The 13228-nt window shown below is 45.3% G+C and overlaps 2 protein-coding genes across 4 annotated transcripts in view; both read left to right on the top strand.

Annotated features, from left to right (window-relative positions):
- Window positions 1-1937: 1937 nt before the first annotated feature.
- stard15 (StAR-related lipid transfer (START) domain containing 15) lies at window positions 1938-9956 on the top strand. 2 transcript variants are annotated; one of them, XM_084009947.1, is made up of 7 exons: window positions 1938-2144; window positions 2993-3127; window positions 8089-8236; window positions 8431-8534; window positions 8796-8913; window positions 9303-9355; window positions 9439-9956. In XM_084009947.1, exons 2-7 carry the CDS (start codon window positions 3053-3055, stop codon window positions 9652-9654), a joined length of 714 nt encoding a protein of 237 aa, XP_083866073.1. In that variant the 5' UTR covers window positions 1938-2144; window positions 2993-3052; the 3' UTR covers window positions 9655-9956. The 2 variants fall into 2 exon arrangements, with proteins under 2 accessions (XP_083866073.1, XP_083866072.1); XM_084009946.1 differs by lacking the exon at window positions 1938-2144 and having other exon boundaries at window positions 2398-3127.
- Window positions 9957-11387: 1431 nt separating this feature from the next.
- The window catches only part of arap3 (ArfGAP with RhoGAP domain, ankyrin repeat and PH domain 3), a 36294-nt gene continuing 34453 nt past the window's right edge, over window positions 11388-13228 (top strand). For both annotated transcript variants that reach the window (XM_084009843.1, XM_084009842.1), the window contains exon 1: window positions 11388-11526. The gene's annotated coding sequence lies outside the window, so the exon portion shown is untranslated. The remainder of the gene's footprint in view (window positions 11527-13228) is intronic.

The raw sequence follows: 13228 nt of genomic DNA, 5'->3' as shown, positions 1-13228 counted from the left end.
AACCCCCGTCCCTAGTTAGGCTTTTAATAGAAGAAAGAAGGTAATAAGAAAGACATCAAAATCACATAACAACAGATTAAAATGTACAATACATCTAAAATCATAACAAGTCATGACCCATTTAAAAATGTATACAGCTCTGATCAAAACTAAGCAATTTATATTGCTTCAAAATGTGACAGTGATGCCACTTTATAGGTTTCTTAGCCATTATTTTTAAGGTTTGGTTATACAAAGATGCAATTAACTTAATTGTAGTTGGAGAGGCCTGACTCCACACTGTAACACAATACGACATATGAGAAAAAATCATGTCATGCATATAAAGCTGAGCTGCTTTGATTGGCATATGATGTCTAATTAGTTTGAAGCAATTTAAATTGTTTTTTATTGTTTTTGACATATTTTTGACGTTTGTCAAACTTAAGTCTGGAATCCAGAACTACACCCAAATATTTAAAATCCTTTACCATCTCAATTTCCTCTCCCTGCAGTGTTATGCAAAAATCTTCTGATTGTGGTGTGTTTTTGATGGAGAAACACATGGAAACTGTCTTTTTCTTATTGAGAGTGAGCTTAGTATCATAAAGCCAATCACATACCCTGCTCAAAAAATTTAATTTTGACAGCTTTGATAGCAGTATGTCGTGGTTGACAGTGTCAAACGCCTTCTTTAGGTCGAGAAACACTGCACCCCCATCCATAATACGCTTAAGATTTTCAACAAAAAAACAAATGGCTGTTTCTGTGGAGTGTTTATGTCTAAACCCGAACTGCTCAGGATATAGAAGTTGGTTTGACTCTAAATAGCCAACTAGTTGTTCTGTCACAACTTTTTCCAAAATCTTTGACAATGCAGGGAGTATGGAAATTGGACGGTAATTACATAGCTGGTCTGTGTCCCCTGATTTAAAGATGAGAGAAACAACAGCTGTTTTCCATTGATCTGGAAACCTTCCTGACGTTATACAAAGATTTATTAAATGAGTTAATGGTTTTATGATTGAGGAACTATGCTGCTTAATAAAAGCTGTGTCCAAATTAGACACATCTTTGTATTTTGAGCTAGTTAACTTGTCTAATATTTTGCTGATTTGAGTTTCGTTGACCTCTCTGATGTCAAATTAATTGGGTAAATATTCCCTTATCCTGTCCCCCTGTTTAAATCTCTATCTATCTATCTATCTATCTATCTATCTATCTATCTATCTATCTATCTATCTATCTATCTATATATATATATATATTTATACACACACAAATGATTAGAGTTCAGTTGCCCCTGTTTGAACCTTCTGATGCAGAACATTAAATCCAGGCAGCAAGCTACAGTCCTGAACAAGCTGCGTTCTCTCTGCTGGCCACCAGGAGGCGACTACTCTCACAGCTGTCAGCTGGATGATGACGTCACTAACACATTTAAACTCGTTTGGAAACAAGATTTGAGAAAAAAAAGCATTTTGTGTTGGTAGAAACAGTCTGAGATGTTTGATGTCAGCTCATGAAGAATTGGAGAAACACTAAAGTGTTTATGTGTTCAGTGTTTGATGCTTTAATATCTAATTAGAATGTAATATATAGTATTTATATTATATAATAGACCTAAAGCAGAACATGAGAGAGTCCAGTATGAACAGCGTTTCTAGAAGCTTCCTCTCTTCTTCTGTCTGCTGATACCTGATCTGTTGACTCCGCCCACTTCTCCACCTGGACAACAGGTATGAGTTCATGTTAGTGCTGCGTTCAGGGGCTGTCTGAAATCACAACGCTCAGGTTTTCATTTTAATTTCTATGAACAAAACTTTTCTTGAAAATGTTTCTAATGTGGTGAATGAATTGTAAAGAAATGATTCATGTTTAGGGACCAAATGTAACGATTCTCTGTTGATGGTCATATTTACATTGAGCACCTGAAAGCAGCTTCACATACAGCCTGTTAGCAGAGATGATCTTTGAGAGGAGGAGCCACTCTGTTCATTTGAAGTTAATTTACACAGACTGTTTCTATATTCTTTCTTTGTAATTTACCGCCAACAATAAATCAGCTGATGTAGAATGGGCACCCCGAGCAGCACCCTTACTGGATCTGGATCCATGTGGATTCTGGTGTGAAGCTGTTAACAAAGTTAGCTTCATGATTCAAGGTGAACTTTACAGCTAAGTCTTAAAGTCATCTTAGCAGCTAACTAGCATTGGTAGCATGGTAGCGACCTGTCAATCAGCAGGTAAGGTGTTGAAGCTGCTAACAAAGTTAGCTTCATGATTCAAGGTCAACTTTACAGCTAAGTGTTAAAGTAAGTCATCTTAGTAGCTAACTAGCATTGGTAGCGTGGTAGCGACCTGTCAATCAGCAGGTAAGCCCCGCCCCCTAAAGCATCCCCTGCTTTCTGGTCTGGTGGACTCTAAATGGACCATAATGTACTAAATGAACATCATGCTGGATTGAAGAAGACTTGAAACTAGAGATTGAGACCATAAACTCATGTTTACAATGTTTACTGAGATAATACATCAAGAGAGAAGTAGGACCATTTTCTCATAGACTTCTATACAACCAGAGAGGAGTCGCCCCCTGGTGGCCAGCAGAGAGAAGTAGGACCATTTTCTCATAGACTTCTATACAACCAGAGAGGAGTCGCCCCCTGGTGGCCAGCAGAGAGAAGTAGGACCATTTTCTCATAGACTTCTATACAACCAGAGAGGAGTCGCCCCCTGGTGGCCAGCAGAGAGAATGCAGCTTTAAGGACCTTCACACCATAGTTCTCTCTGCGGACCCTGAAAGTGGAGACGGAGTGATACCTCGTCACTCTCCGTCCAGCTGAGACCAGAGAACCTGCTGTCACTTTACTGTGTCTAAGAGAGGACCGGGGTCAGCAGCAGCACCACTGCTCGGATATTATTATTGTTGTTATAGTTATTGTTGTTATAGTTATTGTTGTTATTGTTATTGTTATTACTACTAGTGTATTTTAACCACGAGATGCCGGTCCAGATCCCGGACGACTCGGACTTCTCGTCGTTCAAGGACCAGTGTCTGAGCGGAGACGGCTGGATGAGCCGCTACAACAAGGGAGGAGTGACGGTGTGGTGTCGCGAGGAGGAGACCCGCACCGTCCAGAAACTCAAGGTGAGCCGAAGACCTGCAGGAGCCTGGCAGGTCTCAGACCAGAGTCCGTGCCGGTGTGCTTTCTAGATGACGCGATTGTTGTTTTTATAGGCAAAACAAGTTTTTTTGGAAACATTGAATCAATAATCACACCAGTTATTAAATTACGTCATAATCCTACTATAACAAACAAAGGTGAGTTCATGTATTATCACGTGATTCCAGATTAAGGAGCCCCTCCTAGTCGGGGTTAGCTCCTAGTCCGGGTCAGCTCCTCCTAGTCTGGGTCAGGGTCATCAGTTTCTCCTAGTCCCAGTCAGCTCCTCCTAGTCCGGGTCAGTTCCTCTTAGTCCGGGTCAGTTCCTCTTAGTCCGGGTCAGCTACTCCTAGTCCCAGTCAGCTCCTCCTAGTCCGGGTCAGCTCCTCCTAATCCAGCTAGCACGGTGACCTGTAGACCTGTAGACCTGAAGCAGTCTATCTCTGTAGCAGGAACAGCCAGTTTAGGTTGTGTTGCTGCAAAACCGAATATCGCCACAAGGTGGTGCCATCTTCCTGCTGTACCATTAGATGTGTACTGTTAGGCTTTGCTAGACTTCAGGTGCTACTCCTGCTGAGCTGCTCCTGTATGTGCTAGCTAGCTTAGCTCCGTGGAGACCTTGTCTGGTCCGGTCTTGTGTGTTTATGGGTAATAACATGACGTCTGTGTGGAACTATATTGTCTGTTGCCTCTCTGAGTTACCCAAATTTTATGCTAACCGCCTGCTAGCTGCTAGTTCTCCGCCTACACCACCACTACATTACATTTACATTTAGGGCATTTAGCAGATGCTTTTGTCCAAAGCAATTTACAATAAGTACATTGTCCAAAGAAAGAAACAAAGAAACCACAACATATCATTGCCAATAAAGTAAGAGCTAAAAAATAGAAACAAGTGTTAGATCCTTGTCTGAGTAAAGTAGTAGCTGTTCAGCAAACATACCTGAAGAACAACAGTGCTATGATCAAAGTGCTATAAGTAAGAACATGGAAGTGCTATTTTTGGGGGGGGGGGGGTTGTTGTTAGTGGGTCATGCTATGCAGAGTCGAGGCGAAGTCTGAACAGGTGAGTCTTGAGCCTTTTTCGGATTAGCTCTGTTGCCCGCTGGCCAGTAGTGCTTTGGCACTCGAGTCCTGTAGCCTGTAGACCTGTAGCCCTGTCCCACTGTTTCCTGGTAGCCCTGTAACAGTGTAGTCCTGTAGCCCGGGGACATGTAGACCTGTAGCTCTGTATCACTGTATCCTGGTAGCCCTGTAGCCTGACCGGTGACCTGTAGACCTGTAGCCCAGTGACCTGTAGACTTGTAGCCTGGTGACCTGTAGACCTGTAGCCCTTGACATGTAGACCTGTAGCCCTGTATCATTGTATCCTGGTAGCCCTGTAGCCTGACCGGTGACCTGTAGACCTGTAGCCAGGTGATCTGTAGACCTGTAGCCTGGTAACCTGTAGCACTGTTTTCTGGTAGCCCTGTAACATTGTAGTCCGGTAGCATGGTAACCTGTAGCCCGGTGACCTGTAGATCTGTAGCCCAGTGACATGTAGACCTGTAGCCAGGTGACCTGTAGACATGTAGCCCAGTGACATGGAGATCTGTAGCCCGGTGAACCGTAGACCTGTAGCCCTGTATCACTGTATCCTGGTAGCCCTGTAACATTGTAGTCTTGTAGCCTGGTGACCTGTAGACATATAGCCAGGTGACCTGTAGACATATAGCCTGGTGACCTGTAGCCCGGTGACCTGTAGACATGCAGCCTGGTGACCTGTAGACCTGTAGCCTGGCGACCTGTAGACATGTAGCCCTGTATCACTGTATCCTGGTAGCCCTGCAAGAGTGTAGTCCTGTAGCCCGGGGATATGTAGACCTGTAGCCCGATGAGCTGTAGTCTTGTATCCTGGCAACCTCCTGCAGAGGAAAAGCAAACTACTGCGCAGTGTCGGCATGCTGAAAAATTCAGAGTGGAATAGAAACGTAACGTCTGGAAACATGAGGACCGAGGTGGACAGGGTTCAACTCTGGGACTGGGACCAGTTCACTTTACAGGTTCTGTTACTTTACTGTATGGATATATATTAACCGTTCTGTGGAAGCTAAAATCACAAAGAAAGGGGGCGGGGTCCCCACGGGTCCCAAAGTGCTGAGGACTTACGCATCATTCACCAAGAAAGAGGTTTTGTTGCCTTAAGCAAACGTCCCGTAGTCCTTTACTCCTACTCCTGTAGTCCAGTGATCTGTAGCACAGTAGTCCTGTAGCCTGGTGACCTGTTGCACTGTAGTCCTGTAGCCTGGTGACCTGTAGCACCGTAATCTTGTAGCCTGGTGACCTGCTGCACTGTAGTCCTGTAGCCCGGTAAACTGTAGCACTGAGGTCCTTTAGCCTGGTGACCTGTAGCATTGTAGTCCTGTAGCCCAGTGACCTGTAGCACTATAGTCATGTAGTCCAGTGAACTTTAGTACTGTAATCCTGTAGCCCTTTAGGCCTGTGACCTGTAGCTCTGTCGTCCTTTAGCTTGGTCACCTGTAGCACTGTAGTCCTGTAGCCTGGTGACCTTTAGCTCTGTAGTCCTTTAGCCTGGTGACCTGTAGCACTGTAGTCCTGTAGCCCTTTAGGCCTGTGACCTGTAGCTCTGTAGTCCTTTAGCCTGGTGACCTGTAGCTCTGGAGTCCTTTAGCCTGGTGACCTGTAGCACTGTAGTCCTGTAGCCTGGTGCCCTGTAGCACTGTAGTCTTGTAGCCTGGTGACCTGTAGCACTGTAGCCCTTGAGTCCTGTGACCTGGAGCACTGTAGTCCTGTAGCCCGGTGACCTGTAGCCTGGTGACCTGTAGCTCCGTAGTCCACTAGCCTGGTGACCTGGAGCGATGTAGCCCTGTAGCCCGGTGACCTGTAGCCTGGTGACCTGTAGCTCTGTAGTCCTTTAGCCTGGTGACCTGTAGCTCTTTAGATTCCAAGAACACAGGATAAGGAATCTACAGATTCCTTATCCTGTGTTCTTGTTCCTCTGTAGTCCTTTAGCCTGGTGACCTGTAGCTCTGTAGTCCTGTAGCCCGGTGACCTGTAGCACTGTAGCCCTTGAGTCCTATGACCTGATCTCATAATATATATATATATATATATACACTCACCGGCCACTTTATTAGGTACACCTTGCTAGTATCGGGTTGGACCCCCTTTTGCCTTCAGAACTGCCTTAATCCTTGGTGGCATAGATTCAACAAGGTACTGGAAACATTCCTCAGAGAGTTTGGTCCATATTGACATGATAGCATCACGCAGTTGCTGCAGATTTGTCGGCTGCACATCCATGATGCGAATCTCCCGTTCCACCACATCCCAAAGGTGCTCTATTGGATTGAGATCTGGTGACTGTGGAGGCCATTTGAGTACAACTCATTGTCATGTTCAAGAAACCAGTCTGAGATGATTCGCGCTTTATGACATGGTGCGTTATCTTGCTGGAAGAGGCCATCAGAAGATGGGTACACTGTGGTCATAAAGGGATGGACATGGTCAGCAACAATACTCAGGTAGGCTGTGGCGTTGACACGATGCTCAATTGGTACTAATGGGCCCAAAGTGTGCCAAGAAAATATCCCCCACACCATTACACCACCACCAGCAGCCTGAACCGTTGATACAAGGCAGGATGGATCCATGCTTTCATGTTGTTGACGCCAAATTCTGACCCTACCATCCGAATGTCGCAGCAGAAATCCAGACTCATCAGACCAGGCAACGTTTTTCCAATCTTCTATTGTCCAATTTTGGTGAGCCTGTGTGAATTGTAGCCTCAGTTTCCTGTTCTTAGCTGACAGGAGTGGCACCCGGTGTGGTCTTCTGCTGCTGTAGCCCATCCGCCTCAAGCTTCCACGTGTTGTGCGTTCAGAGATGCTCTTCTGCATACCTTGGTTGTAACAGTGGTTATTTGAATTACTGTTGCCTTTCTATCAGCTCGAACCAGTCTGGCCATTCTCCTCTGACCTCTGGCATCAACAAGGCATTTGCGCCCACAGAACTGCCGCTCACTGGATATTTTCTCTTTTTCGGACCATTCTCTGTAAACCCTAGAGATGGTTGTGCGTGAAAATCCCAGTAGATCAACAGTTTCTGAAATACTCAGACCAGCCCGTCTGGCACCAACAACCATGCCACGTTCAAAGTTACTTAAATCACCTTTCTTCCCCATTCTGATGCTTGGTTTGAACTGCAGCAGATCGTCTTGACCATGTCTACATGCCTGAATGCATTGAGTTGCTGCCATGTGATTGGCTGATTAGATATTTGTGTTAACGAGCAGTTGGACAGGTGTACCTAATAAAGTGGCCGGTGAGTGTATGTGTGTGTATATATATATATATATATATATATATATATATATATATATACTGTATGAAATAAAATAAAGGTGTGAAGTGTTACTCGGTGGTTACTGCAGGTCCCAGCAGGGACCAGAAGGTCTGGATGCATGACAGACTCACAAAGACCTGATGAATGATTAATGCAGCAGCAGAGCCGCTGATTGAGTTACACAGAGCGTTTCAGTATCTGATGACTCGCCGAGCTGGAAAAGGTGACGTCTGGCAGTTGGAGGCGTCTCACATGACGTCCAAGTCTCTGAGGGGACGTCAATCCGTCCCTCTGTCCCCAAGCAAGACCTTGTCACACCAGGACCAGGCTGGTGGACAAGTGTCCTCCATGTTATTGGAACTAGTCCAAATGAAGTCAAATCTGATCCAAATCAAACCAAAACCCAGCAGATCTGAACTAGATCAGGTGGTCTGAACCCGACATGCACATCTGAGACAATCAGCAGCCTCAGAACGTTCAGGTTCTTCTGATTATTCTATGATGTATTATAATAATATTATTCAATATTATTATTATTATTATCATTACAGTGACAGCTTTGATCAATGTTTCTGAATAAAAGAGTGTGTGTGTGTGTCAGATGCGGATCGTGTGTAAGGATGTGGCGGCGGAGACGCTGTACGATGTCCTCCATGACACCAGCTACCGCAGGAAGTGGGACGCCAACATGGTGGACACGTACGACATCGGCCGGCTGACCGCCAACGCAGACGTCGGATACTACTCCTGTTAGTCCACACACACACACACACACACACACACACACACACACACACACACACACACACATGAACACACACACACACACACACACACACACACACACACACACACACACACACACACATACACGCACACACACATGAACACACACACACACACATACACACTCATGTGTGTGTGCGTGTGTGTGTGTTTGAAGGGAAATGTCCGAGTCCTCTGAAGAACCGAGACTTTGTGACCATGAGGTCTTGGCTTCCTCTCGGCAACGACTTCCTGATCATCAACCACTCAGTGAAACACCCGGTGAGCAACTCTCTTCATTTACAATCTCTACATATATATATATATATATGTATATATATATAGATAGATACATATATACATATATATATACTGTATATATATATATATATATATATAGATAGATACACATATATATATATATATATATATATATATATATATAAATATATGTACTGTGTGTATATATATATATATATATATATATACACACAGTATACATATACACACAGTACATATCAGCGGCTCCTCTCTGTCTCTTAGCAACACCCCCCTAAGAAGGACTTCGTCCGTGCCGTGTCCCTGCTGACCGGATACATGATCCAGTCTAATGGGGTCAACTGTTCCACCCTCTACTACTTGACCCAGATGGACCCCCGAGGTGAGACCACATACAGGTCTCGCAGGAAACAGGAAGTCCTCTTACCCGGCAAAACTTTAATGAATGTCCCCTGTTGTCCCCTCTGTCCCCTGTTGCCCCCTCTGTCCCCCGGTATCCCCTCTGTCCCCTGTTGTCCCCCCCTGTCCCCCGGTGTCCCCCATTGTCCCCTCTATTCCCTGATGTCCCCGGTGTCCCCTCTTGCCCCCGGTGTCCCCCGGTATCCCCTCTGTCCCCTGTTGTCCCCCGGTGTCCCACCTGTCCCCTGTTGTCCCCTCTGTCCCCCGGTATCCCCACCGTCCCCTGTTGTCCCCCCCTTCCCCCGGTGTCCCCCATTGTCCCCTCTGTTCCCTGATGTCCCCCCTGTCCCCCGGTGTCCCCCCTGTCACCAGGTTCCCTACCAAAGTGGGTGGTGAACCGGGTCTCTCAGTTCGTGGCTCCAAAGGTACCTGAAGAGATGAATCTGAACCCGTCTGTCCTCACCTCCGGTCCTGTCTGTCCTCACCTCCGGTCCTGTCTGTCCCCCAGGCCATGAGGAAGATCTACAAGGCGTCCCTGAAGTACCCGGACTGGAAGAGGAAGCACAACCCGACCCTGAAGCCCTGGATGTTCCCGGAGCAGAACTCACTGCCGTGCATCAGCGCCGCCGAGCTGACGCTGCAGCGCGCCGACTCGCTGGACAACATCGACGAGAGCGGCGTGAGCGAGGAGCGGGCGGTGCCCAGCGATGACGAGGACGCCTGAACGCACCCGGGATGCCTGAATGAGGCGTGGCGTCTCACTTCCTGTTTGCTGCTCTGTCGGACGCTTGTTCTTCTTTCTGTTTCTCTCCATCAGTGTTCAGTGTTCTTATCCCTGATTGGACAATAAAGACACCTGGTCCAGGTGAGAAAAACATGGTGGTCCTGATTCTAGTCTCTGCTCAGGCCGATGCCGGCTGGAGTGACATCACTGCGTCCATGGCGACAAAACCAAGAACCAACACATGATCAGGTTCTTTGAGTCATCAATCTGCACATTTACTGAGTCCTCTAGAGAGATCTACTGAGTCCTCCAGAGAGATCTACTGAGTCCAGGACCAGGACTGAAGTAACAAAGTCTGTCTTTATCCGGTTTCCTGGGAATTATGATTCAGACTGACAGTTTGTTGCGTGTAGCGTCCTACATCATATAAACATAATACTAATCTCTAGCCTGGTCCTGGTTCTGGTCCTGGTCTGTAGCCTGGTTTTAAAGTCACTGCTTGTGAATGGATCCAGTCTGGTTGATGGTGCTAGGCTACGCTAACATGGTAGCTGCTCCATCAAGACTCCAAATAAGGTCATCTAGACATAAATACAACAGAGACCTTGTTGTTTGGACCACAGACAGTCTCTGGTTCCTCCACATAGTCTGGTCTGGTCTCTGGACTCATGTGAGCTACTATCTAGACCTCTGGGGGACCACAGACAGTCTCTGGTTCCTCCACATAGTCTGGTCTGGTCTCTGGACTCATGTGAGCTACTATCGTAGACAGAACTTAACTTCATGCTAACATCATGAGCAGAAGGGCCAACAACACTGGGGCACTAATTGATAACGAGCTGCTGAAGGTCTACAGGCCTACAGGACTGCAGGCCTTCAAGTCTACAGGTCTACAGGCCTACAGGTCTACAGGCCTTCAGGACTACAGGCCTTTCAGGCCTACAGGTCTACAGGTCTACAGGGGATTCATGGTCTCCGTCTCTCTGGTGGATCATTAAATAAAAGCAGCTCCTGGTCTCTCTGACGGTCCAGGTTCCTGCCGAGGCAGGTTTTCCTGCTTCCTCCTTCTTCTGTAGTGCCTGAGAAATGCAGCTGGGCTCCGGATCCTCTCTATTGTCTCAGCCACTTCCTGTTTCCTGTTCGGGCTGCGGGGAGGAATCTGTTTCACGGCTGTCCACGCAGGCCCAACAGACCATAATATCACCATGGTTACCGGAGGGAGGGGGAGGAGCCTGAAAAGGAGGAGGAGAAGAAGAAAGCTGCGTGGAAACATCATCAGACAGGAAGCAGCTGCTGGAAACAGGAAACCGCCGCAGCGAGCTTTATTTTTATAGGCATCACACGATGAACCCCTGTCAATTAGCCAATCACATGGCAGAGGGGGCCTTCGTCAGGAAGCCACACCCACATCACATGACCTACTCCGCTTCATAGTTGTTTGTTGTTTAGGATTTTATTTTTTTATTATTTAAATAAATCAGGACAATGAGCCCCTGGTGGCACAACCTATTATTATTATTATTATTATTACATTAAATATGTAGTTGATTATGTATATTATATGTCATTATTTCCCCTATATTAATGATTGATTGTTTTAATTGCAGGTTTTCTAACTGCAGCATAATTTTTTGTGGGAGCGCAGTCTAAACGGCCTGGGCTTTTATTTTGAAACTGGAAGCCGGAAGCGGCAGCAGCTATTGTGTGAAACTTGATGTGGATCCGATCAGAGCTTCTCCTCCCAGAACTCCCAGTGTGACTGAGAGCGGCTGGGCTACAGACCGGGACAGAGACCTGCAGAGACCAGAAACCCCACCGGGACAGAGACCAGAACCCAGAGCGGATCGGACCAGGAGACAGAGCGGATCCGAGGTAAGACTCTTTAAATGTTTGTGTCAGGGTGAAGCGGAGCTGATGTGAGTCCGCCAGATTCCTGCAGGAAGTCTGTGCTCAACAGTCCTGGTCCTGACCGAGTCCTGGTCCTCCGAGTCTCTTACACTCTGGAGGGTTTTTACTGGTTCTGGGTCAGAATGACGCACACAGGAAGTTTGGGCGCAAACTGGAGACAGACGAGTCTTTGATGTGAGACATGAATAATTCAGTTTTAATAAACTTAAACTTAAACCTTAAACTTAAACCTGGTCCCTGTTTGTTTTAATTAAACATCATCAATGTTTTTAGTGTAATTATATGTATAATCAATCAATCATTACATATTAATATATAAAGGTAACACAATATATATATATATATATATATATATATATATATATATATATATATATATATATATATATATAAACTAATACAAAATCAATCAGATCTTTATCAGATTATATTTAGAAGAATAATTCATGTTAGACAGAAACGTCTGTTGCTCTTCATCGTACTGAAGCAGAAATATATTAAATATAGTAATTATATATTAAATATATGTTTATTAATTAATATGTTTAATATTGTTAATATATTGTATATATTGTAATATGTTAATTATATTAAGTATATTAATATTGATACATTTAATATATATATTTGATATATGTAATATTAAGTGATATAAAGTTAGGATGAAGCAGCGTTCAGGAGGGCGTTCACATGCAACACAAACATCCTGTCAGGAGGAAACTCCGCTTCCTGCTTCAACTGAAGCTTCACAATAAACCCAACTGTGTTCAGTACTACAGTAGTACTACAGAAGTACTACAGCAGTACTACTGCTGTAGTACTACAGGAGTACTTTCTACTTCTTCTTCTTCTTCTTCTTCTTCTTCCAGACTCTCGTCTTTACCAGATGAGAAGTAATGGTCAAATCATTGATTTACTTTAAACAGCAGACGAAGCTTTCACTTAAATACATTTATATCTGTTTTATCCGTTTTCATGTCTCTTGAGTTAAAGTCCACTTCCAACTAGTGTCAGACCAGATGGAAGCAAGTGCAACAGTATATCACTATCAGTATGTTCATATATGAACATATTTTACTGCCAAACACAAGCATGTTCACAACATTTACAGTATTAGAAATCAGCTGAAGTGAACAGGGTTACATTCCACACACAAACCTCTCCATCCTGTGTGTGTGTGTGTGTGTGTGTGTGTGTGTGTGTGTGTGTGTGTCTGTGGCTGTGGCCACTCCATCTACCGAACAGGAAGTTGGACCAACATGTCTTCCTCTTCAGAAACACCCAGAAACAAAGCCGAGGATGTAATCAGCAGCTCAGCTTCACTTAGAGGAGCAACATGTCGTGTACAAAACAAAACGAAAACCCTCAAAACCACCCGCTAACACCACCGCTTACACCCTAGAAACCACCCACTTACACCACCGCTTACACCCTAGAAACCACCCGCTAACACCACCGCTTACACCCTAGAAACCACCCACTTACACCACAGCTTACACCCTAGAAACCACCCGCTTACACCCTAGAAACCACCCGCTAACACCACCGCTTACACCCTAGAAACCACCCACTTACACCACCGCTTACACCCTAGAAACCACCCACTAACACCACCGCTTACACCCTAGAAACCACCCGCTTACACCCTAGAAACCACCCGCTAACA

This window comes from Eutrigla gurnardus, assembly GCF_963514095.1.
Source record: "Eutrigla gurnardus genome assembly, chromosome: 5".
NCBI lineage: Eukaryota > Metazoa > Chordata > Actinopteri > Perciformes > Triglidae > Eutrigla > Eutrigla gurnardus.
Note: the sequence above shows the minus strand (reverse complement) of the source record. Positions and strands in the feature narration are given on the sequence as shown.

Bases quoted from the DNA above. Each gene is read 5' to 3' on its own strand.
- stard15 (XM_084009946.1), top strand. From the start codon at position 2,981: ATGCCGGTCCAGATCCCGGACGACTCGGACTTCTCGTCGTTCAAGGAC. The intron at 8,914-9,302 runs GTGAGACCACAT...CCCTGTCACCAG, and splicing joins GACCCAGATGGACCCCCGAG to GTTCCCTACCAAAGTGGGTG. The intron at 9,356-9,438 runs GTACCTGAAGAG...TCTGTCCCCCAG, and splicing joins CTCAGTTCGTGGCTCCAAAG to GCCATGAGGAAGATCTACAA.